Source organism: Phyllostomus discolor, chromosome 5 (assembly GCF_004126475.2).
Source record: "Phyllostomus discolor isolate MPI-MPIP mPhyDis1 chromosome 5, mPhyDis1.pri.v3, whole genome shotgun sequence".
In the NCBI taxonomy this organism is placed as follows: Eukaryota; Metazoa; Chordata; class Mammalia; order Chiroptera; family Phyllostomidae; genus Phyllostomus; species Phyllostomus discolor.
In genome coordinates, this window is record NC_040907.2 from 99,931,055 (window position 1) to 99,957,665 (window position 26,611).

At 37.4% G+C, this 26,611-nt stretch overlaps 1 protein-coding gene across 9 annotated transcripts in view; it reads right to left on the reverse strand.

Moving 5' to 3' along the window:
- Positions 1–26,611, reverse strand: part of CCDC138 (coiled-coil domain containing 138) — a 147,080-nt gene that overhangs the window by 107,061 nt on the left and 13,408 nt on the right. For 8 of the 9 annotated variants that reach the window (XM_036026626.1, XM_036026620.1, XM_036026621.1 and 5 more), the window contains exons 4-5: positions 6,829–6,987; positions 884–1,003 (exon numbers count right to left, since the gene is read on the reverse strand). In XM_036026626.1, the coding sequence (XP_035882519.1) occupies positions 884–1,003; positions 6,829–6,987 (279 nt within the window). The remainder of the gene's footprint in view (positions 1–883; positions 1,004–6,828; positions 6,988–26,611) is intronic. The other variant, XM_036026623.1, reaches the window with a different exon arrangement.

The following is a 26,611-nucleotide window of genomic DNA, read 5'->3' on the forward strand; positions in this document are numbered from 1 at the left end:
CTGGGACAACTTTAAATGTTCCAACATCAAAATCATGGGTGTGCCAGAAGAACAAGAGGAAGAGCAAGACATTGAAAACTTATTTGAAAACATATTGAAGGAGAACTTCCCCAATCTACCAAAGAAAATACACTTCCAGGAAGTCCAGGAAGCTCACATCATTACATTACCCAAGTTTAGAGATAAGGAGGGAATCTTAAAAGCATCCAGAGAAAAGGAAAGACTTACCTACAAAGTAGTGCCCATAAGACTATCAGCTGATTTCTCAAAAGAACCCTTCTAGAAGGGGCTGGAAAGAAGTATTCAAAGTCATGAGAGGCAAGAACCTACAACCAAGATTACTCTATCTAGCAAAGCTATCATTTAGAATGAAAGGGCAGATAAAGAGCTTCCCAGATAAAATCAAGTTAAAGGAGTTCATCATCATCAATCCCTCATTACACAAAATGTTACAGTGACTTACCTAAGAAAATTAGTGGAGAGATGGAAAGGGAAGAACGAGGAAAAAGGTAGAGGAAATAAGAAGCACAAATGGTAGGTACAAAATAGACAGAGGTTAAGAATAGTATAGGATATAGAGAAGTCAAAGAACTTACATGTACGATCTGTGGACATGAACTAAGGAGGGGGAATGCTGGTGGGAGGTAGGGTGCAAGGCAGAGAGAAATAAAGGGAAGAAAAAATGAGACAACTGTAATAGCATAATCAATAAAATATACTTCATAAAAACATTATAAAACTAGATGATGACATATATAAAAATTAGTAATTGGAAAAAAATTTCTCTAGCCAGAAGGTGTTCTAAGACTGACTTATAATTTGTTAGATACAAACCATATAGTTCTAAGAATGTCTTATAATCTAATACTAAAATAGGTCTTACCTGTTTTTTTAAGTACTCATTTAATTCTTTCAAAGTATCAAAAGAAGACCTTAGCCTCTTGCATTCTCTGTTTTTTTCCTTAAGAGCTTCAGTTAAGTGTACAACTTCTGCATCATGTTGCTAGGAGGAAAAAAAATATTATCAAAAAATTAGGTACGGTTTGCCTGTCACTAATGATACTGAACATAAATTAAAAATTACAACCCCCTGAATCAAAAGAAATTTAATCTGCATATTAAACACACATAACTAATATTGCAAATAACTTATAAAAACTGTATAATCGATCAAAGTACAAACCAAGCATTAAAAGCACTTGTGAATGCCTAATTAAAACATATTATACAAATTAAGCAACAATAAAGCTTTTGCTCAGAAAAATTCACCACATAAATTCAATCAAATAACTTCTACTGACATAATGGAATTATAAAACAAAGAATTTTGGATCCTTTTCAAAATAATAATGAGTTATTTATAGCTTTATACATTAAAAAGGAGGTTAAGTTACCTTTAAGGAGTAGAACTAGTCCACAAACAGAACAAAGTAATTTCTTGTTCTCATAAAGCAGTCGAAATTGGGTTTTTTTAAAAAGATTTTATTTATTTTTAGAGAGAGGGGAAGGGAAGGAGAAAAGGAGGGAGATAAACATCAACTTGTGGTTGGTTGCCTCTTGCATGCCCCCTGCTGGGGACCTGGCCCACAACCCAGTCATGTGCCCTGACTGGGAATCCAACTGTCGACCCTTTGCCTCACAGACCTGTACTCAGTCCACTGAGCTACACCAGCCAGGGCTGTGGAAATTGTTTTAAATCTTGAAAAATTAATATACATAATAAAATTATTCTGACCCAAAACTATTTGACTCTCCTTAATCAGTTTTATAAAAGATTCAAATCAGTTTCTTCTTTAATTACTTTTAAATGAGATAGCATGTTTTCCACTTGAAGTATGAATATTATTTCTTTCAATTCTGGCCAAGATGGAGGTATAGGTAGAAACCCTTCGCTTCCTTGCACAACCAAAAGGAAGATAACAAGCAATCTAAAAACAATAAACAACCAGAAGTGCCAGAAAATCAACCTGCACGGAACTCAGACAAACAAAGAGTTCAAGAAACATTCACCAGACTGGTAGAACAGAGAGAGATGGGCAATCAGGTAGATGGAGAGGACCCTGTGGCAAGGAAGAGTATACAGGGGACAGGCTGTGGGCAGCACAAGAGAGGCAGGGCTGGCTTAGGGGACCCACAGCATGGTGGTGGACTGCACCAATGAAGCTGGGCTGGTCGAGTGGGAGATTAAAGACTCAAGCTAGCTGCAAACTACGTGGGGGTTGCCATGGCACCAGAAACTCCCAGTCTCATAGGACAGAATTCATTGGAAAGTGGGGCTAGAGCAGAGCAAAGCAAGCTGTATTGTTCCCTCTCTGACCCCTCCCCCACAGACAGCGCCACAAGGCAGCAAATAGGGCTGCCTTGCCCTGGTGAATACCAAAGCCCCACCCACAACAAAACAGGTGCCCCAAGACACAGAAATATGTCCCATATGAAAGAACAGATCAAAACTCCAGAAAAAGAGCTAAGCCACAAAGAGATAGCCCAACTACTGATGCAGAGTTTAAAATACTGGTAATCAAAATGCTCACAGAACTGATCGAGCTCAGTTACAAAATAAAGGAACAAATGAAGGTTACCCAAAGTGAAATAAAGCAAAATATACAGGGAACCAACCGTGACAGGAAGGAAACTGGGACTCAACGATCTGGAACAAAAGGAAGAAATAACACCCAACCCCCAAAAACGAAGAAACAAGAATTCAAAAACATGAGGAGAGGCTTAGGAACCTCTCTGGAACAACCATAAACTTTCCAATATCCAAATCATACAGGTGCTAGAAGGAAAACAAGAGCAAAAAGTTGAAAACTTATTTGAACATATAATGATGGAACATTTCCCCAGTCTATCAAAGGAAATAGACTTCCAGGAAGTCCTGGAAGCTCAGAGAGTCCCAAAGATAATGGACCCAAAGAGTAACACACCAAGGGACATCATCATTAAGTTACCCAAGATTAAAGATAAAGAGAGAATCTTAAAAGTAGCAAGAAGAAAGGAGAGAGTTACCTACAAAGAAGTGCCCATAAGACTATCAGCTGATTTCCCAAAAGAAACCTTGCACGCAAGAAGGGGCTAGAAAGAAGTATATGAAGTCATGAAAGGTAAGGACCTACATCCAAGATCACTCTATGCAGCAAAGCTCTCATTTAGAAAGAAAGGGCAGATAAAGTGCTTCCCAGAAAAGGTCAAGTTAAAGGAGTTCATCATCACCAAGCCCTTACTATATGAAATGTTAAAGGGACTTACTTATCTAAGAAATAGAAGAAGATCAAAAACTATGAACAGTAAAATGACAACAAACTCATCAACAAACTATCAACAACTAAACCTAAAACAAAAACAAAAACTAAACAAACAACTAGAACAGGAACAGAATCAGAGAACTGGATATCATATGGAAGGTTTTCAGTGGGGAGAGTGTGGGGTAAAGGTACAGGGAATAAGAAGCATAATTGGTAGGCATAAAATAGATGGCGAGAGGTTAAGAATGGTATAGGATACAGAGAAGCATAAGAACTTATATGTACAACCCATAGATATGAACTAAGGGGGGTAAAACTGGAGGGTTGGGGGGTGTAGAGTGGAGAGGAGATAAAGGGGGAGACATTGGGAAGACTGTAACAGCATAATCAATAAAATATACTTAAAATATATTATTTCTTTCCCCTTTAACTCTCTATTCCCAATGTATTAAAAAATGCAAATTTACATATGAAATAAAAAACATGAGTTCTTCCAAGTAATCACATAGGTGCGTTAAATTCATCTGATCTAGAGATTCTACTTCAACTATGTATCTCTGAAGATACCCAAAACACTAATTTGAAAGAATATATGCACCCCTATGCTCATTGCAGTATTTTTTACACAAGTCATGAAATGGAAACAACTCTAGTGCCCATCAACAGATGAATGGATTAAAAAGTTTTGGTACATATTTACAATGGAATTATTAGCCATAAAAATAGACAAAAATGTTACCATTTGTGACAGCATGGATGGACCTAGAGGATATTATGCAAATAAGTCAGAGAACAACAAATATATGATATCACTTATTATATGGAATTTAGAAAACAAAATAAACAAATAAACTTCTATGATTCATAGACACAGAGAACAAACTGATGGTTGCCAGAGGAGAGGGGGGTTAAGGAGTTAGTTGAAAAAGGTAAAGGGATTACGAAGTACAAATTGGTAGTTACAAAACAGTAATGGGGATATACAGTACAACATAGGGAATGTACTCAACAATACTGTAAACCATCTATGCAGCCAACTGGGTATTGGAAATATTGGGGGAAACACTTTGTAAAGTATTGTATATGATTGTCTAACCACTATGCTGCTGTACACCTGAAACTAATACATAATAATACTGAATATAAACTGTAATTGAAAAATATAATTAAAAGAAATATACTTGTTTTATAAACCTGGTTAATATTCTCATTTCCAACGTTTTACACATTCAAAAGATATTAAAAACATACAATATGTGTTTCATTTGCAGTATGGCAAGATAAACCCACTATAACCTCCTATTTCTCTTAGTGATTACAAGTAAAAACCCCAGACAAAACACAAAAATTGTTAAAAGTATATTCTGTAAAAGTAAAACAAAGCAGGGAATTGTGAAGAGAAATGATAACTTGGTGAAGTACCTTAAAGTAAGTAGTTTCCTAGGGTTTTTTTTTCTTTTCCTTTTGTCTAGCACCCAGTTATCTTTGTCCCCCATTCTCAATCCCTAAAAATCACTGATCTATTTCTGTCCCTGTAATTCTGCCTTTCCCAGAATGTCATGATAATATAATCATGACATGATTTTTCTTTACCTTTGGTTTTCAGCAGCAATTTAATTGTGCTGTATCTCTGCATGCTCTTCTTTGAATTGATCCTGTTGGAGTTCAATGAACAGCTTGAATTTGTAAATTTATGTCTTTCACTAAATTTGGGTTGTTTTTAACCAATATTTCTTCAAATATTTTTTCTGTTCCAATTGCTTCTCCTTTTGGATTTCTAATTACTTGTATGTTAGGTTTTTTTACTCTTACCCCACATATTTCTGAGGTCTTTCTCGTTTTCCTCATTTTTTCTTTTGTATTCTTCAAATTTGCTATTTATCTATCAAGTTCAGTGTTTCTTCCTCCACTTCCATGCTGCTATTGAGCTCATTTAGTGAATTATTTATTTCTGGTATGTTAAAGTTCTAAAATTTCCAGTATATTTTTTCTTAACTTTTAGTTTTTCTCATGAGAATTTGTTTTTCCCTTTGCATTTATTTACACTTACCTCATGGAACATAGTTAAAAATCCAATATATGGACCATCTAAGGATTGGCATTATATCTTGAGGCTTAGTCACATTTGTCTGGTTCTTTACATGTCCAAGGACTTGCGCATTGTATCCAGGACCTTTTAGATAGTATGTTGTGTTGACTCTGAATCCTGTTATAACACTCTGGAGAATATTGGTTTTATTATTAACTTTTTTTAGTAGTGAGCCCAGTTAGAACTTTGTTATCTTTCGTGGGCAATGACCCAATCTCTGTGCACTTTTCAAAGCTTTTGTAGTGTTTCTTTGACATTGACTTTTGTATATGCCACTTACGGCTTAGTCTGAGATTCAGACAATGGCTTAAATCTGAGTTCAGTTTTCAAAGCCTTTACTATGCTCCTGTCATTCTTTTCCACACTTCCAGCATTGGTGATAGGGAGTTAACCTGAGACTTGGGTGGTATTTTTAAAGTGCACTCTGATCCTTCTACCTTTATTCTGCAGCTTTTGGTTTGTGCTATGCAGACTGAGGGTAACCCAGATTTGTATGAATTCATAAACGCCACAGTGAAAGGATCTTCTTTCTAATCTCATCACCAAGATTCTCCCCACACTCTGTCATTTACAGGGGCCCCTTTTCCTGGTTTCCCTGGCGTGAAAGGCAGAGTTTGAGAGTTTTAGCAGCCTACACCAAAGATAAAGAAAAATCATGTAATGATTCTATTAACATGATATTCTGAGAAAGGCAGAATTACAGGGACAGAAATAGATCAGTCATTTTTAGAGGCTGAGAATAAGGGATAAAGATAACTACAAAGGAGCATAAGAGAACTTTGGGAACTAGAATTATTATCTTGATTATGGTGATGTTACAAGATTGTATGCATATTTCAAAACAAAGAATTCTACTTTATGTAACTTATTCATATCTCTTAATATGAAATAAAGGATACAATACCACCTATATAACATTCTTGATACAAATACACAAATATTTAATCTGAATATAATCATTAGGAAACAATAAGGCAAATAAGAATATGACATGCTCGTATACGACTACTGGCCTAGAACCTTCAAAGAAAAGTCTTACAAAAACCAAAAATTGGTAAAGTTGACTGCTCTAGATTTGAAGAAACCAAAAAATATATAAAAATCAAACATAATGCATGAATTATGTCTATTTCCTCGATCAAAAAATAACAAAAAACAATATTAAAAGACATTTCGGGAGCCAATTGGAAAAGTGAATATAAACAGTTAAATTATTTAACTAACACTAATTTCCTAATATGATAACAGCTGGAGAATGCACTTATTCTAGGAAATACTCCTAAAAATAAGCATTCAAAATACGAAGGAATTAGGGGTTTTGTGTCATGATTTTTGCAAGTTACTTTCAAATGAAAAAAAAATGTGTGTGTGTATCAGTGAGAAGAAGAGAAGTGGGTTAGGAAAAGAAATAAAGCATATGAGGCAAAATACTAATAACTAGTAAATCTAAATTAAGAGAAAAAAGAGAAACTCTAAAATCAAATGCTATATACTTACCTCCTTTATAATCTGAAATTTTGCAAGTACCTCTTCTTCCATTCCTTTCATTTTACTCAAAGAAGTTTCATGTCTGAACAGCATTTGTTCTCTTTCAACTAAAAAACGTTCTCGCTTTTGAAGTTCTTCAGCAAATTTCTGTTGTGCTGAAGTTTCACACTACAATAAAATGTCTGATTTAACTGTTTTAATGATAATACCATAGTGAGATTATACTACAGTAACTCTAGAAATTTGAGGTCCAAAATGGATCAGTACTATACAGAATTAATCACCTATTCAGCTTAAATTCCATGCTCCAGTTCAACTTAACAAGATACTCTCCTCCTATGCTCTCCATTCCTTTACTTTGAGCTAAAAAACCCCTGTCTTGAACTAAAGCACTAGCCATCTTCCCTGACCCAGTGCTACACTGCTAAATACCACTGGAAAAAAACTACACACCATAAAAAGTAGTAGCATTGTGAATTCATGGTCTCACACCTTTACTGAGTTATTAATGCAGTCGGAAATCTTTGCTGTGTTCATGGTTGTCTCTCCCATTCTCCACAGTGTTTATTTCAAACCTTCTCCATTCTAAACACATTCCTTCCTATGCCATTTGGAGTGGATAGCTTCATCTCTATCTTCACAGGGAAAACAGAAGATAGCAGAAGGGAACATCAAGCCCCTGCACTCAGTACATACACATTTTTCTTTCCCTCTCCATTAAAAATACTCCAATCTCAGTGCCTTCTACCTTCTTTAATGGATAGTGCTATACTGACTATCACTGTAATATTTTCAATCTCTTCCATCTCATCTGAAATTAAAACTCTTGAGGGCACCCACCTTAACTCCTACCCTTCATAAAATTCTTTAAAACTCTGTCAACATTTTCTGAGCCCTCTTCTTTACCTCACAATCACTCAATTTATTCTAATGTGGCCTCAGTCCATGTACTCCCATTGAAATGTCTTACTTATGACAAATTCTGAAAATTGCTGCCCAGTCCTCAACAACCTTTCATACTATTGCCCCTTTCTTCCAACTTAAAAGTTTCTCTTTGATTGGCTTCCACGACACCACATTCTCCTGGTTTTCCATCTCCCTAACCATGGCTTCTCAGTCTCCTTGCTTAATCCACTGTCCTTTAATTACTAACTTTCCTCAAGATTTCAGCTTAAGTCACTTTATCATTTTTCACTCTCTCTCTGCTTGGTTCCATTCACACAATGGCTAATTGTTCCTAACCTACAACTACTCAGCTTTTTCTCCCAAGCCCCAAACTCAAGTCCAAACTACCTATTTAACATTTCAACCTACATATTTCAAGCAGCACAAAATAAGCATGTGCAAAACTGAATTCAATTAGCCATCAGAAAAATGCAAATCAATACCACCATGATTAGTAATAAAAAAGAACAAAATCCTGCCATCTGACAAATGATTTACATAAGAAACCACCACATCACCATATTAAGAATAGTAGGAAGTGAGGAGGCATGACAGGGTTGGCTAGGCTCCCACAGGCAACTAATGAAGTTCCAGAGGGATATTTTGGTGGCCATGAGGTGAGCTTCCCCCTGATAAGTACGGGGTCTAAACGCCAAGGTGGTCTCTTCAGCATAGAGCACAAAACTGGGGAAGGCACCCAGATAACATCCCACCATGAAAAGCACCAGGGTTTCTGTCTACCATGGAAAAATGACTAGAGAAGCAGTTACCCCCTTAAAGGGCTAAAACACAAAATTTCACAGTTATCCTGAGTTCTAGCAAAAGGAGGGACAGTAGAGTAGAGTCACATGAGGGAGTCTGGTGTGGTGGCTCTGAGAAGAAAGCTGAAGGGTCAGCCACAATTATCCCTGTGCTCAGTCATAATGCAGAGGCCATCTTCCTTCTGCAGAGGACTCCCATCCATGCAGCATCGACCTAGGGGGAAATAATAGCCCCATCTACAGGAATCTTTCTTGCCCCACCCTGTGGGGCTTAAGCCCTGCTCAGGAGTACAGCAAGAGGTTCTTTCAGTGACTCAGTCTAACAGGAAGCTTACAGTTGGAGGGTGTTTTGAAACTTTTCCAGACCCTCCCTGGGGCCCATTGTTGGTAAACACCAACCTTGATGCACAGCTTGGTCCTTTCTGTACACACCCTGGCCCAGCATAGGGAACCACAAGCTATAGATCACTGATAGCTGCAAACACATTGCTCACAGCCAATCACAGGCCAGCATCAGACATAGGCCTGCAGCGAAGTCTTTGCAGATCTACCTAATACATAGAAACAAATAGAGTCAACAAAAATGGAAAGACAAAAAAACAAGCCCCATATGAAAGCACAAGAATTCTCCAGAAAAACTAAATGAAATGGAGGCAATTTATCAGCTAGCTCAAAGTAATGATTATAAGGAAGCTCAACAATATGTAAAAAGACATAGAAACCATAAAAAAGAACCAGTCAGAGTTTAAGAATCCAAAATCTGAAATAAATAACACACTGAAAGGAATAAACAGGTGAGATGAAAGGGAGGATCAAATCAGTGATTTGGAGAACAAGGTAAAAAAAACAACCATCCAATCAGAGTAGCAAAAAGAAAAAAGAATTTAAAAGAGTAAGGACAGATTAAGGGACCATTGGGACAATATAAAGCATGACAACATACCCATCATAATGATATCAGAAAGAGTAGAAGAGAACAAGGGATCAAGAACCTATTTGGCAATATGACTGAAAACTTCCCTAACCCGGTGAAGGAAAAAAAAACACAAGTGCAGGAGGTACAGAGAGTCCAAAACAGGACACACCCATAGAGGACCATACAAAGACACATCAAAATTAAAAAGGCAAGCTTAAAGACAAGGAAAGAATCTTAAAAGCTGAAAGAAAAAGGCAGTTAGTTACCTACAAGGAAGCTTCCATTAGGCCATCTGATTTCTCCAGTAAACATTTCAGGCCAGAAGGGACTGTCATGAAATATTCAAAGTGATGAAAACTAAGAACCTACAACAAGGCTACTTAAAACAGAAAGGCTATCATTTAAAATTGAAATAAAAATAAAGAGCATCCTAGATAAAGAAGTTTGTTAACACCAAACCAGTATTACAACAAATGTTAATGGGCTAACTTTAAGAGGAAGAAAAAAAACTAAAAGGAACACAGTTAAAAATATAAAATGACATTAAATATGTATCTACCAATGATCATTTTAAATCAAAATGGCAGAAATGCTCCAATCAAAAAATATAGGGTCACAGAACATATAAAAAAACATGACCCACATATATGATGGGTCACCACAACAAGAGACCCACCACAGAACAAAAGAAACACACAGGCTCAAAGAAAAGGGATGGAAAAAGATATTTCTTACAAATGAAAAGGAAAATAACACTGGGATAGGAATAATTATATATGACAAAATATAAGACTTTAAAACCAAGGCTACAGGACTCCCAGCCAAGAAGGAGGCATAGGCAAATACGCTTTGCCTCCTCATACAACCAAAGGACAACAACAAATTTAAAAACAAAAAACAACCAGAACTACCAGAAAATTGAACTGTGTGGAAGTCTGACAACCAAGGAGTAAAACAAGAAACATTCATCCAGACCAGGAGGAGGGGCAGAGGTGGGCAGGCAATGTGGAGAGGACTCATGGCAGGGTAGTGGCTGGAGGACTGTGTGGTCCCACATTCGCATGCAAATAGACTGGGAGGAACAGCTGAGGAGTGAAACAGACGATGCAAACCAGGGTTCCAGTGCAGAGAAATAAAGCCTCAAAACCTCTGGCTGTAAAAACATGTGGGAATTGTGTAAGCAGAAGAAACTCTTGGCCTCAGAGTAGAATTCATTGGAGAGACCCAGAGGATCCTAGAATGTACACAAAACCACCCACCCAGGAATCAGCACCAGAAGGGCCCAATTTGCTTGTGGGAAACAGGGGAAGTGACAGAAAGCCTGCCAAGAGCCAAGCAACTGGCATTGTTCCCTGTCAGACCCCTCCTCCACATACAACTCTACAATGCAGGCACAGGGGTTGCCCCAATCTGGCGAATACTTAAGGCTTTGCCCCTCACTACATAACAGGTGCACCAAGAAACAAAAATACAGCCCAAATTAAAGAACAGATCAAAGCTCCAGAAAAAATACAACTAAGTGATGAAGAGATAACCAAGCTATCATGTGCAGAGTTCAAAATACTAGTAATCAGGATGTTCACAGAAATGGCTGAATATGGTCACAAAATAGAAGAAAAAGTAAAGGCTATGAAAAATGAAATAAAGGAAAATGAAGAGGAAACCAACGGTGACAGGAAGGAAACTGGGACTCAAATCAATGAATTGGACCACAAAAAAGAAATAAATATTCAACCAGAACAGAATGAAGAAACAATTACTGAAAAAAATGAGGAGAAGCTGAGGAACCTCTGGGAAAACCTTAAACATTCCAATATCCAAATCATAGGGATGCCAGGAGAAGAAGAACAAGAAACTGAAAACTTATTTGAACAAATAATGAAGAACTTCCCCAATCTGGCAAAGGAAATAGATTTCCAGGAAGTCCGGGAAGCTGTGTCCCAAAAAAGTTGGACTCAAGGAAGCACACACCAAGGCATATCATAATACATTACCCAAGATCAAAGATAAGGAGAGAATCTTAAAACCACCAAGAGAAAAGAAGGTAGTCATCTACAAAGGAGTTCTCATAACACTATCAGCTGATTTTTCAAAAGAAACCTTACAGGCAAGAAGGGGCTGCAAAGAAGTATTCAAAGTCATAAAAGGTAAGGACCTACATCCAAGATTACTCTATGTAGCAAAGCTATCATTGTAAGGGCAGATTTTTGACCCAGCAATTCCACTTCTGGGACTCTATCCTAAGAATACTAAAACAGCAATTCAAAAGAACCTATGCATCCCAATGTTCAGAGCAGCACAATTTACAATAGCTAGGTGCTGGAAGCAACCAAGATGCCCATCGGTAAATGAATGGATCAAAAAACTATGGTACATTTACACAATGGAATTCTATGCAGCAGAAAAGAAAGAAGGAGCTCCTACCCTTTGCAACAGCGTGGATGGAGCTGGAAAACATTATGCTTAGCGAAACAAGCCAGTCAGTGAAAGACAAATACTATATGATCTCACCTTTAACAGGAACCTAAATAACAAAACAAAGAAGCAAGCAAAATATAACCAAAGTCACTGAAATAGAGGACAGGCTGACGGTGACCAGAGAGAAGAGGGAATTTAAGGGGACAATGGGAAGGGTTCGCAGGAACAAACTTAAAGGACACAGGGTCATAAGCTAAGGGGAGGGTGGTAATGGGAGGGAAGTGGGGAGGGTGGGAGGGGGAACTGGATTGGGAGTAAAAAGGAGAAAACTGTATATGAACAATGATTAAAATAAAAAAATAAAAAATAAAAAAAAAAGAATGTAAGGGCAGATCAAGTGCTTCCCAGAAAAGGTCAAGTTAAAGGAGTTCATCATCACCAAGCCCTTATCATATGAAAAGTTAAAAGGACTTATCTAAGAAAAAGAAGATCCAAAACAGGAACAGTAAAATGACAAAAAACTCACAACTAAAAACAAACAAACCTAAAACAACAAAAACAACAGAAACAAAAAACCCGAAATAACCAAATGACTAGAACAGGAACAGATTCGAAGATATAGAGATCACATTGAGGGTTATCAGGGAGGAGGGGGTAGGTAAGAATGGGGGAAAAGATACAGGGAATAAGAAGCATAAATGGTAGGTACAAAATAGACAGGGAGAGGTTAATAATAATATGGGAAATGGAGAATCCAAAAAATTTAATGTATGACCCATGGACATGAACTAAAGTGGGGGAATGATGGTGGGAGGGTTGGTACAGGGTGGAGGGGAATAGAGGGGAGGATAAAATGGGACAACTATAATAGCAGAATCAATAGAATATATATTAAAAAATGAAACAACAAATCCAAGGCTACAGGTTGACACTACATAATGATAAAGGAAACAATACAATAAAAGTACATAAACCTAGTAAACATTTATGCACCCAACATAGGAGCACTTGAATACTTTTTATAATTATTTTTTATTAATTATATTTTTTATTGTTTTTCAACTACAGTGGTCTCCATTTTAGCTTCTATGTTCATCAGTGATACTGGCCTATATTTCCTTATTTTGTTGTATCTCTATCTGGCTTTGGGATTACAGTAGGTAATGCTGGCCTCATTCAGGAGTTTGGGAGTCTTCCTTCTACTTTAATTTTTTGGAGTAGTCTGTGAAGGGCAGGGATTAGCTCTTCCTTAAATCTTTTGTAAAATTCTCCTGGGAAACCATCCAGACAAGGGCTTTGGTATGTGTGGCGTGGGGGTTGGGGAGGGGGGGTGATTACTGCTTTGATTTCATCAGTTGGTATCCATCTGTTCAGTCTTTCTGCTTCTTCTTGATTCAGATTTAGAAGATTATATTTTTCTAGAAATTTGTCCATTTCACCTAGGTTAAATTTCTGGCATATAGTTGTTCATCATAATTTCTCACACTCCTTTGTATTTCTGAGTTATCAGTTGTGATTTCTCCTCTTTCATTTCTGATTTTATTTATTTGGGGCCTGTTTTTTTCTTCATGAGTCTCCTTTATGCTTGTAGATTTTGTTTATCTTTTCAAAGAACCAACTCCTGGATTTACTGATCCTTTGCATTGTTGTTGTAATCTCTATGTCATTTAATTCTGCTCTGATCTTAGTTATTTTCTTCCTCCTACTTGCTCTGGGCTTTTTTGTTATTGTTGTTTTTCCTCCATTTCTTGTAGGTGTAGGATTGGGTTGTTTATTTGAAATGTTTCCATCTTTTTTAGGTAGGCCCATATCACTATGAACTTCCCTCTCAGGCATGCCTTTGCCTTGTCCCATAGGTTTTCAACTGTTGTGTGTTCATTTTCATTTGTTTCCAGAATCTGTATGATTTCTTCCTCGATCTTATTATTCACCCATTCATTGTTTAATAGCATGCTATTCAATCTACAAGAATATGAATGTTTTTGAGTTTTTTCCTTGAGAGTGGTTTCTAGTTTCAGGCACTTGTGGTCCAAGTAAATGCTTGCTATAATTTCAATCTCCCTGAATTTGTTGAGTCTTGTTTTGCGTCCTATCATGTGACTTATCTTTGAAAATGTTCCATGTGCATTGAAAAAGAATGTGTATTTTCTTTTTTGGGATGAAAAATTTGGGATGAAAAGTGTGTGTGTGTATATACACACATGTATACACACACACACACACACATATATATCACTTAAGTCAATTTGATCTGTGGCACTATTCAGTGCCACAATATTCTTACCATATTTTGTTTGGAATATTTATTCACTGTTGACAGTAGGGTGTGCTAAAATCCCCTAATATAAGCGTGTTGCTGTCCATATCATTCTGAAGTCCTCCTAGATTTTCCCTATGTATTTGAGTGCATATATGGTACAATGTTTATGTTTTCTTGATGGATTCTTCCCTTAGTATTATGAAGTATCCTTCTGTGTCTCTTTTTACAGTCTTTGTTTGAAGTCAATTTTAATTATCTAATTATATAAAGCACATATTGTTTGACATAAAGGGAGAGTCATAGTCAGGGATTTAACACCCCATTAACTTCAATGGATAGATCTTCCAGACAGAAAATCAACAAGGAGACAGCGGGTTTAAATGACACACTAGATCAAACAGATTTAACTGATATCTACAGAGTATGTAATCCCAAAGCAGCAGAATATACATGATTCTTAAGTGCACACGAGACGTTTTCTAGGAAGACCACATGTTAAGACATATAAGAAGTCTCAATAAATTTAAGATTGAAATCACATGAAGCATCTTCTCTTACCACAATGCTATGAAACTAAAAATCAATCACAAGAAGAACACTAAAAAACATGCAAAGACATGGAAGCTAAATAACATGTTAGTACACAATGAATGGGTCAAAAATGAGATCAAGGAAGAAATCAAAGGATACCTCAAAAAAAAAGGTAAACAAGAACACAATAACCCAAAATCTGTGGAAAACAGAAAATACAGTCCTAAGACAGAAATTCGTAGCATTACAGGCTTATCTCAAGAAATATGAAAAAGTTCAATGACCAATCTAACTTTACTCTTAAAGAAACCTGAAAAAGAACAATAAACAAAGCCCAAAGTGAGTAATAGGAAAGAAAGAATAGAGGATCCAAGATGGCAGAGGAGTAAGTGGAAGTTACACTAACCTCCTCCCAGGACCAATGTGGAATTACAATTAAATTATGGAGAAATCATCAGAAATAAACAATGAACAATAACAAGAGAGAAGCCTTATAACCACAGACAGATAAAATAAATAGATTCAGCACAACATAACTGGTAGATAGTGTGGCAGAGACTAGAGAGGGCAGGCTGAATACCCACAAGAGGCAGCTGAAGTCCCAGAAGGATATTTAAGTATCTAGGGGATTCCTCTGAGAAGAGTGGGGTGGAAACCCAAAGCTGTGCTCCCCAGGCAAACCACCACAGCCTGAAAAGTACACAAATAACATCCAGTGGCAAAAAGCAGTAGGGTTTTCCTCTGCCAGACACTGATGGCTTGAGATGCAAAGAGCTCTTTAAAGCTTTCATATGCAGCCATTTACCCTGGGCTCCAGCAAAGGGCAGGGACAGAAAGAGTGGCCTAAAATGCTTAAGGAAAGACTGGGGATCGTGGCTTTGTGGAGAGGGCTGAGAGAAAAGCCACCAGGATCCCAGGGCTGTGTCATCCCCAACTGCAGAGACCATCTTGCTCAGGTACACCACTCACCTGTGAGTAACATTAGCCTGAGGGAAAGCAATAACCCTGCCCCCAGGAGGGACTCTGCCCCACCCATGGTGCTTAAACTTGACTGCTGAGTATAGAGTGACTAGATTAAGAAATGAAGGAGTCTGCCACAGATGGTAGATCCCTGGAAGTCTCAAACTGACTGCCTAAGGCTATACAAAGTCAATATCTGACATCACCAGAGAAGGATCCAGAAAGAAAAAACAGAGGTAAATACTAGATGCTACTGAGACAAAATCCACCATGCCTTCTCCATAATTTGAGATATTTTCTTTCTTGTTTGGATTTTTAAAATTCATTTCTTATCCTTCAAGGTTGTACATATTAAGTCACTACATTTTATTTCAATTCTCATACTTTGTTCCTCCCTTCTTTTACCCCATTTTAACTTCTTTCCTCTTATTATTTTCATTTTAAATTTTGCTTTCTCTATCACTACAACTCGTTTCCATTCTCCACTCTTACTATTTCTCCCCTGTCCAGCCTCTCAAAACCAACTTTTTGTCAATGGACATTTGACATTCTTTTTCCCTCTCTTAAAATATCCATGTTCTCTCTCCACCTTTAGCAATCTTTGTTCGTTGGATGTGGATAGGGTAGTTGTTGTTGCATTTTGTCAATTTTATCCCTAGATCTTCACTATTTTTGTATTTCAAATCTCAAATTTTACCATTCCCCTTGCCTACAACATTCCACCTTCACCAGTCTGTTCTGGGTTTTTTTGGCTCAAATTTTAACATTTCTCTGTCTTAGCCTAGTTTTATTTCTTTCATCCTGCCTTTTCTTTTTTTCATCTCAAATTTTACTTTTTCCTTAACTTACCCTGGTTTTCATTTCTCACTCTTAGTATTCCCTCTGACTCTATTATCTCAAAATCACTTCGCTTTCCTCTAGACATCATGTCTTAAGTGTTTCTTTCTTTCTTTTCCCCCCTCTTATTGCCATCCCACTTATACTAATTTTAGCTCATTTGTTGTTGACACTGCTGTGGTGGACCTTTTTCTCCAATTTGTTCCCTATTTTTTTATTTATTCACTTTATTTTCTGTTTCTCTCTCAATTTATTTTGTTATTTTTTTAACTTTCTGTTTAAACCTAATAATTTAGAACTCCTTTCTCTTACTCCATTCCACCTTTGTTATTCCCTTTCTTTACAATGTAAGTTTTTACATTCTCTCTTCACATCACTCCAACTCCCTAATCCTCCCTCTCCCCTCTCAAAATCACTGTTCTTTCAGTAAGTCATCTCATATTGACTACCCTTTCTTACAATAGTCTTAATCGCTTTACATACTTATTAATACTGGTACACTTGCTGTTGATAGTGGGATTGCAGGAGTCAGGGGAGATATATTCACAGGTGTGGGTTTCTTTCCTGGGATTTGTGGTTTTGATCTGGCAGCACCTGCACAACAGCATACAAGACACACTGGGTGCACTTACCTTCAGTCAGACACGTGGACGGAACGACATACCAAATAACAGACCAACAACAATTAATGCCCAATTACATCCAGAGAGCCTACATAAATGGCATAAAGGACATCCCAACAGCATCCACTTCAGGAGATCAAGGAGACTACACCACTGAATCAAGTATACTACCATAGAAGTTCACACCACAAAGACAGGGAGTCAGTGCAGATCACTTAAGAAGTAAAAGCAAAAAACAAAAGTCTCTCATAAAATGGGGAGACAAACAAACCCAAAAGGAAGAAAACAACTAAGTCTCAGAAAAAATGCTAAATGAAATATAGACAGGTAAACTATCAGACAATGAGTTCAAAACAATAGTTATAAGGAAGCTCGAACGACAAAGCACGAGCTTAGTGCAAACTACAAAGAACAATACGAAAGCTGCATGGAACTTACTGCAAACTAATCAGCATGAAAAGGGACATAGAAAATATCAGTAAAAGCCAAGAGGAAATAAAGTACACAATTTATAAACAAAAGAACACAGTAAAAGGAATTAAAACCAGGCCAGATGGAGTAGAGGAGAGATTCACCAACTAGAGGACAAGGTAGAAAAAAATTCTCAGAAAGAAAAAGAAAAGGAAAAAAGACACAACAAGAAAGAGGGGTTAAGGGGGCTGCAGGACAATATGAAATGTAATAATATCGGTATAATAGAATTACCAGAAGGAAAAGAAGAGAAGGGATAAAAAACATGTTTGAAATAGTAATGATAGAAAACTTCCCTAATTTGAAGAGAGAAAAAGTCACACAAATCCAGGAAGCACAGAGGGTGCCAGTGAAGATGAATGCAAGAAGGCCCACTCAAACACACATTATAAATAAAAAGGCAAAATTCAATGAAAGAAAGAATCTCAAATGCAGCATGGGAGAAACATGAAGTACGATACAAGGGAACTCCAATAGGAAAACAGGTGACTTCTTAAAAGAAACACTACAAGGCAGAAGGGAATGGCAAGAAATATTCCAAGTAATAAAAAGCAAAGGCCTGTAACCCACACTATTCTACCCAGCAAGGCTCTAATTTAAAACAGAAGGTGAAATAAGGAGTTTCTCATAAAAAAAGAAGGCTAAAAGAATACACTTCCACCAAAATAGAACTGCTGCAAGATATGCTACAAGAACTGCTTTAAGAAGATGAATAAAACAAGTAAGAGTTGGGGAACACAGGTACAAAAGGGGAAAATGAAGTACTTATCAATAATAACTTTACAGGTAAATGATTTAAATACACCAATCAAAAGACAGAGGGTAGTTGAATACTTAAGAACACATGACACACATATATAATACCTACAAGAGACCCACCTAACAACAAAAGATGTACAAGACTGAAAGTAAAGAGCTGAAAAAATATTCCAAGAAAATGGACAGAATAAAAAAGCCAAGACAGCAATACTTATATCACAAAAACGAGATTCAAAAAAAAAAAAGAAGGCAATAAAAAAAGACAAGAGGATACTTTATGATACTCAAGAGAAGGATTGATCAAGAACACATGACAGGAGTTCCGCCAAGAAGGAGGCATAGGTAGAAACCCTTCACTTCCTTGCACAACCAAAAGAAGGGTAACAACCAATCTAAAATCAATAAACAACCATAACTGCCAGAAAATCAAACTGCAAGGAACTCCAACAACCACGTAACTAAAGAAACAGTCAAATGGAACAACCAGACCAGTAAGGCAGTGGACAGAGAGAAGCCGCTGTGAGACAGTTGACTGTGTGGGCGGGTCTGGCTAAGAAACTTCAGTGAGGCAGTGGACCACGCGGGGCAGGGCTGACTGTGGTGAGGGAGCAGGGTGCACGGACAGGGCTGACTTAAGGATAAACTAAGACTCAAGAGTTGACAGTAGAATATGGCAGTTGGCATGGTGGGAAAAACTCCCAGTCTTACATAAGAGTCCAAAGGAAAGTGCACTAGAAAGCCCTGGCTGGCATAGCTCAGTGGATTGAGCGCGGACTGGGAACCAAAGTGTCCCAGGTTCAATTCCCAGCCAGGGTACATTCCTGGATTGCAGGCCATGACCCCCAGCAACCGCACATTGATGTTTCTTTCTCTCTCTCTCTCTTTCTCTCTCTCTCTCTCCCTCCCTCTCTCCCTTCCCTAAAAATAAATAAATAAAATCTTTAAAAAAAAACAGGAAAATAAGAGAACAATCTCTCTAATAAACATAGATATATAACTAACATAATATTAAAAAAAAAAAGAAAAGAAAGTGCACTAGAGACAAGCAGGCAAGCTGCATTGTTCCCTCTCTGGCCCCTTACCCACAGTCAGATCCACAGTGCACCAAGAAGGGTTGCCGTGCCCTGGGGAATACCTAAGAACCCACCCCCTTACAACTTAACAGGTGCACCAAGACAATGAAATATGAAGAAATATGGCCCAAATGAACAGAGCAAAGCCTCAGGAAGAGAGCTAAACGATAAGAAGATAGCCAACCTATCTGATGGGGAATTTAAAGCCCTTATAATCAAAGTGCTCATAGAATAGATTAAGTTTGTTCGAAAAATGAAAGCACAAATGAAAGATACCCAAAATGAAATAAAGCAAAATATTCAGGGAACCAACAGTGACAGGAAGGAAACCAGGACTCATATCAACGATCTGGAACAAAAGGAAGAAATAAACATCCAACCAGAACAGGATGAAGAAACAAGAATTCAAAAATATGAAGAGAGACTTCTGAACCTTTTTGACAACTTGAAACGTTCCAATATCTGAATTATACAGGAGCCAGAAAAAGAACAACAAAAGCAGGAAATTGAAAACTTATTTGAACAAATAATGAAGGAAAACTTCCCCAATCTGGCAAAGGATATAGACTTCCAAAAAGTCCAGGAAGCTCAGTTCCAAAGAAATTGGACCCAAAGAGGAACACACTAAGGCACATCATCATTAAGCTACCCAAGATTAAAAATAAAGAGAGAATCTTAAAGGCAGCAAAAAGAAAGGAAAGAATTACCCACAAAAGAGTGCCCATAAGGCTATCAGCTGGTTTCTCAAAAGAAACCTTGCAGGTAAGAAGGGGATGGAAAGAAGTATGTGAAGCAGGAGAGGCAAGGACCTACATCCAAAATTCCTCTATCCAGCAAAGCTATCATTTAGAATGGAAAGGCAGATAAAGTGCCTCCCAGATAAGGAAAATGTAAAGGAGTTCATCATCGCTAAGCCATTATTATATGAAACATTAAAGGGACTTACCTAAGAAAGGAAAATAAAAAAAATATGAACAGTAAAATGCAAACAAACTCACAAATATCAACAGATGAACCTAAAAAACTAAAAAGAAGATAAACAATGAAAATGAAAACTAAGCAAACAATCAGAAGAGGAACAGAATCAGAGAAATGGATGTCACATGGAGGGTTTTCAGTGGGGAAGGAGAAGAAAGGAATAGGGGAGAAAGGTACAGGGAAGAAGAAGCATACTTGGTAGGCATTAAATACATTGGGAGGGGTCAAAAATTATCTAGGAAACAGAGAACTCAAACAGCTTATAGGTACAATCCATGACGTGAACCAAGTGGGCAGGATACTGCTGAAGGATTGTGGGGTGCAGGGTGGAGAGGGGATAAAGGGGGGAAAATTGGGAAAACTGGAATAGCATAATCCATAAAATATACTAAAAAACACCCAGAAGATTCATGTTAAACCTTCACAAAGAGGGTGGTAGAATTAAAAAAAAAAGAAAGAAAAAAAGAACATATAACAACTGTAATCAAATATGGACACAAGAAATGCATAGCTAAAGAAAACAGCATTAAAACGCAAAGAGGACCAACTGTATAAGAAAACATATTTGTAAATGAGACCTCAGACGAGGGTTTTATCTCCAAAATATAAAAAGAACTCACACAACTCCACTCCAGGAAGACAAAGAACACAATTAAAAAATGGGCAAAGGACTTGAACAGGTACTTCTCCAAGGAGGACATACAGAGGGTCCAGAGACATAAGAAAGGATGTTCAGCATCACTAGACATCAGAGAGATGTAAATTAAAACCACAATGAGATACCACTTCACATTCATGAGAATGGCCATCATAACCAAAAAACAAACAATAAGTGTTAGAGAGCATGTGGAGAAAAGGGAACCCTGGTGCACTGTTGGTGAGAATGCAGACTGGTGCAGACACTGTGGAAAACGGTATAAAATTTCCTCAAAAAACTGAAAATGGAACTGCCTTTTGACCCAGCAATTCCACTACTGAGATTGTATCCTAGTAACACTGAAACACCAATCCAAAAGAACCTTGCAACCCAATGTTCATAGTAGCACACTTTACAATAGCCATGTGCTGGAAGCAAACTAAATGCCCATCAATAAAGGAATGGATCAAAAAGCTATGTTACATTTATTTGATGGAATACTACACAGCAGAAACAAAGAGCGAGCTCCTATCTTTTGCAACAGCATAGTTGTAACAGGAAAGCATTATACTAAGTGGAATAAGCCAGGTGGTGAAGATAAATACCATATGATCTCACCTGTAACTAGATTCTCACCAACAAAACAAACAAGGAAGCAAAATATAACCAGAGACATGGAAACTAAGAACAATCTGACAGTAACCAGAGGGGAGGTAGGCGGGTACAAGGAGGGTAAGGGTTTTCAGGAACAATTATAAAAAAACACATGAATAAAACGAAGGGGGCGTGAAACCAGGGGAGGAAGGTAGGGATGGCTGCGGTGGTGGGGTGTGATGGGGAGTAATGCAGACAACTGTACTTACAACAACAAGATAACATGACCCATACATATGCTGCCTACCAGACACCCACCTCTGAACAAAAGACCTACACAGACTCAAAGTGAAGGGCTGGAAACAAATATTCCAAGCAAATGGACAGGAAAAAAGAGCCAGGGTAGCATTACTCATACCACACAAAATAGACTTCAAAACAAGGGCCATAAAAAGAGACCTAGAAGGTCACTTCATGATACTCAAAAGAAGAATCAATCAAGAAGACATAAACATTGTAAATATATATGCACCCAACAGAGGAGTACCCAAATATATAAGAAAAATCCTGGAGGACTTCAAGAAAGACATAGACAGCAAATAACTATACTAGGGGATTTTATACTCCATTGTCAAAAACACATACATCTTACAAACAAAATATCAACAAACATACTGCAGCATTGAACAATAGCCTTAACTGATATATAAAGAGCCTTTCACCCCAAAGAAAAAAAAAAAAACATATCCTTTTCAAATGAACATGGAATATCTCCAAAGACAGACCACATGACAGGACACAGAACAAGCCTCAACAAATTCAAGAAAACTGAAATCATATCAAGCATTTTCTTCCACCACAAGGATCTGAAACTAGAAACCAAACTCAAGTAAAAAACTCAAAAAATTCATACTCACAGAGATTGATCACCACGCTATCAAACAACGAGTTAAGAATGAGATCAAGGAAAAAATCAAAAAGTTTCTGGAAACAAATGAAAATGAACTCCCAACAATTCAAAACTAATGGGACACATCCACAGTAGTTCTGAGAGGGAAGTGTAGAGCAATATAAGCATATATAAAAAAGATAGAAACATTTCAAATCAACAACTTAACACTACACCTACAAGAACTGGAAGAACAACAACACAGGCAGCCCAGAGCAAAGAGAAGGAAGAAAATAACCAAGATCAGAGCAGAATTAAACAACATTAGACATTAAGAGCACAATTCTAAGGTTCAATAAATCCAAGACATGGTTCTTTGAAAAGATAAACAAAATTGACAAGCCTTTAAGCACACTCATCAAGAAAAAGAGAGGACCCAAATAAACACAATCAGAAATGAAAGGAGAGATTATAACTATACCAGAAAAACATAAAAGATTGTAAGAAATTACTGCAAAGAACTATATGCCAAGATATTTGAGAACCTAGGTGAAATGGACACATTTCTACAAAAATATAACCTTCCAAAACTGAATCAAGAACAAGCAGAAAGACTAAACAGACCAATAACAGGTGATGAAATGATGCAGTAATCAAAAAAAAAAAAAAAAGAAGAAAGAAAAACCTGGTACACAAAAGCACTGAACCAGATGTTTCACAGGAGAATTCTAGAAAGCATTCAAGGAAGGGCTAACCCCTATCCTTCACAGACTATCCAAGAAATCCAGGAAGACAGAAGACTCCCATACTTTTTTTATGAAGCCAGCATCATCCTAATCCCAAAACTAGGTAACAACACAACAAAGAAAGAAAACTACAGGCCAATATCACTGATGAACACAAACACTAGTTTGTCAACAAAATATTGGCAAACTGCATCCATTAAAAAGATCATACAAAATGATAAAGTGGATTCATCACAGAAATGCAAGGATGGTACAATATTTGCAAATCAATAAACATAATACACCAAATAAAAGAACGACAAAAATTGCATGATCATATCAATAAATGCAGAAAAAGCATTTGATAAGGTATGGCACCCATTTATGATAAAAAACATTCAGCAAATTGGGAATAGAGGGAGCACTCCTCAACACAATAAAGGCCATATATGAGAGACCTAACCCAACATCATACTCAGCGGCCAAAAACTAAAAGCTTCCCCCTAAGATCAACAACAAGACATGGATGCCCACTTTCACCACTCCTATTTAACATAGTATTGGAAGTCCTAGCCAAGAAAAAGAAATAAAAGGCATCCAAATTGGAAAGGAGGAAGCAAAATTGTCATTGTTTGAAGATGACATGATAGTGTACAAAGAAAATCCTATAGAGTCCACCAAAAAACTACTAGGCCTAGTAAGTGAATTTGGCAAAACAGCGAGATACAAAGTCAATATGCAGAAATCAAAGGTATTCTTGTACACCAACAATGAAATGTCAGAAACATAAATCAGGGAATAAATCCCATTCGATATAGCAACAAGAAAAATAAAGTACCTAGGAATAAACCCAACCAAGGAGGTAAAAGACCTGTACACAGAAAACTCCACAGCACTGAAGAAAGAAATTCAGGAAGACACAAAAAATGGAAGCATATACCATGTTCACAGGTCAGAAAAATTAACATGAAAATGAACATACTACCCAAAGTAATTTATAGATTCAATGCAATACCTATTAAAGTACCAATGACATAGTTCACAGATATAGAACAAACGTTTCAAAAATTTACAAGGAATCATAAAAGACCCCGATACCAGCAGCAATTCTGAGACAGAAGAACAAAGTTGCAGGTATCACAATACCCAATTATCAAACAATATTACAAGGCCACTGTAATCAAAACAGCCTGGCACTGGAATAAGAGCAGACACATAGACCAATGGAACAGAATTAGAGAGCCGAGAAATAAACCCAAGTCTCTGCAGTCAATTAATATTTGACAAAGGCAGGAGAAGTATAAAATTGAGTAAAAATAGCCTCTTCAACAATAGTGTTAGGAGATCTGGACAACTACATGCAAAACAATGAAACTCGATCACCAACTTATACATTACACAAAAATAAACTCAAGGTGGATAAAAGACATAAATATAAGTTAAATATAACTTGTGACATCTTAAAAGTCCTTCAGGAGAACATAGGCAGGAAAATCTCACATATTCTACGTAGCAATATTTTCATTAATACGTGACCTAGAGCAATGGACATAAAAAAGAATAAACAAATGGGATCTCATCAAAATAAAAAGCTTCTGCATGGCTAAAGAAAACAGCATTACAATGAAAAGAGAACCAACTTTATGGAAAAACATATTTGCCAATGATACCTCAGACAAGGGTTTCATCTCCAAAATATATAGAGAACTCACAGGACTCAACTCCAGGAAGACAAAGAACTGAAATTTAAAAAATGGGCAAAGTACCTGGACAGACATCTCTCTGAGGAGACATATGAAAAGATGCTCAGCATCACTAGCCATCAGAGAGATGCAAATTAAAACCACAGTGGGATACCACTTCACACCAGTCAGAATGGCCATCATAAACAAAGCAACAAACAAGTGTTGGAGAGGATGTGGAGAAAAGGAAACCCTAGTGCACTGTTGGTGAGAATGTAGACTGGTGCAGCCACTGTATTAAACAGTATGGAGTTTTCTCAGAAAACTGAAAATGGAACTGCCTTTTGGCCCAGAAATTCCACTGCTGGGATTACATCCTAAGAACCCTGAAACACCAATCCAAAAGAACCTCTGCACCCTGATGTTTGTAGCTGCAGAATTTACAGTAGCCTGGTACTGTAAGTGCCCATTAGTAAAGGAATGGATCAAGGAACTGGTACATTTACGCAATACTCCTCAGTAGAAAGAAAGGAGGAGATCCTACACTTTGCGACAGCATGCATGGATCTAGAGATAATTATTCTAAGTGAAATAAGCCAGGTGGTTAAAGACAAATAGCATATAATCTCACCTTTACATGGAACCTAATCAATAAATAAACAAGCAACAAAATATAGCCAGAGACACTGAAATTAAAAACAATGTGACAGTAACAGAGGGGAGGTGGGAGGGGATAATGAGGGCAAAGCGTGGAAGGGATTTCAGAAACAACTCTAAAGGACACATGGAAAAAACCAAGGAGGGGTGTGGAATCAGGGGAGGGAGGTGGGTATGGCTAGGGTCGGGGGGAGTCATGGGAGGTAAATGAAGAAAACTATATATACTTGAACAACAATAAAAAAAAAGAAGAAGAATACACTGACCATAAGCAGAGAGTAGGAGGGAGAGAGATAATGGGAAAAATAAGAGAAGGACCATCAAGAAACATATATAAAGGACACATGGACTAAGCCAAATATTGTAGGTTCGAGGGTGTAAGGTGGGGATGGGTGGGGTGGAGGGTGTGGTGGGGCGAAAATGGAGCAACTGTCCTTGAACAACAATAAAATTAGTGGAAAAAAAACCCTCAATGAGTTACCACTTCACACCAGTCAGAATGGCCATCATAAACAAATCAACAAACAAGTATTGGAGAGGTTGTGGAGAAAAGGGAACCCTAGTGCACTGTTGGTCGGAATGCAGACTGGTACAACCACTACAAAAAACAGTATGGAGTTTCCTCAGAAAACTAAAAATGGAAATGCCTTTTGACCCAGCAATTCCACTGCTGGGATTATACCCTAAGGATCCTGAAACACGAATTCAAAAGCACCTATGCACCACAACGTTCATAGCAGCACAATTTACAAGAGCCAAGTGCTGGAAGCAGCCTAGTTGCCCATCAGTAAATGAGTGGATCAAAAACTCTGGTACATTTACACAATGGAATACTATGCAGCCTAAAGAAGCAAGGAGCTCTTATTCTTCCAGACAGCATGGATGGAACTAGAGGCCTTTATGTTAAGTGAAATAAAACAAATGGTGAAAGAGACATACCATATGATCTCACAGTAAGTGGAATCTAATTAACAAAGTAAACTTATGAGCAAAATAAAGAATAAATGGACAGTGGAAATAAAGAATAAATGGACAGTAACCAGAGGGAAGAGTGGAGGGAAATAACGGGGGGAAGA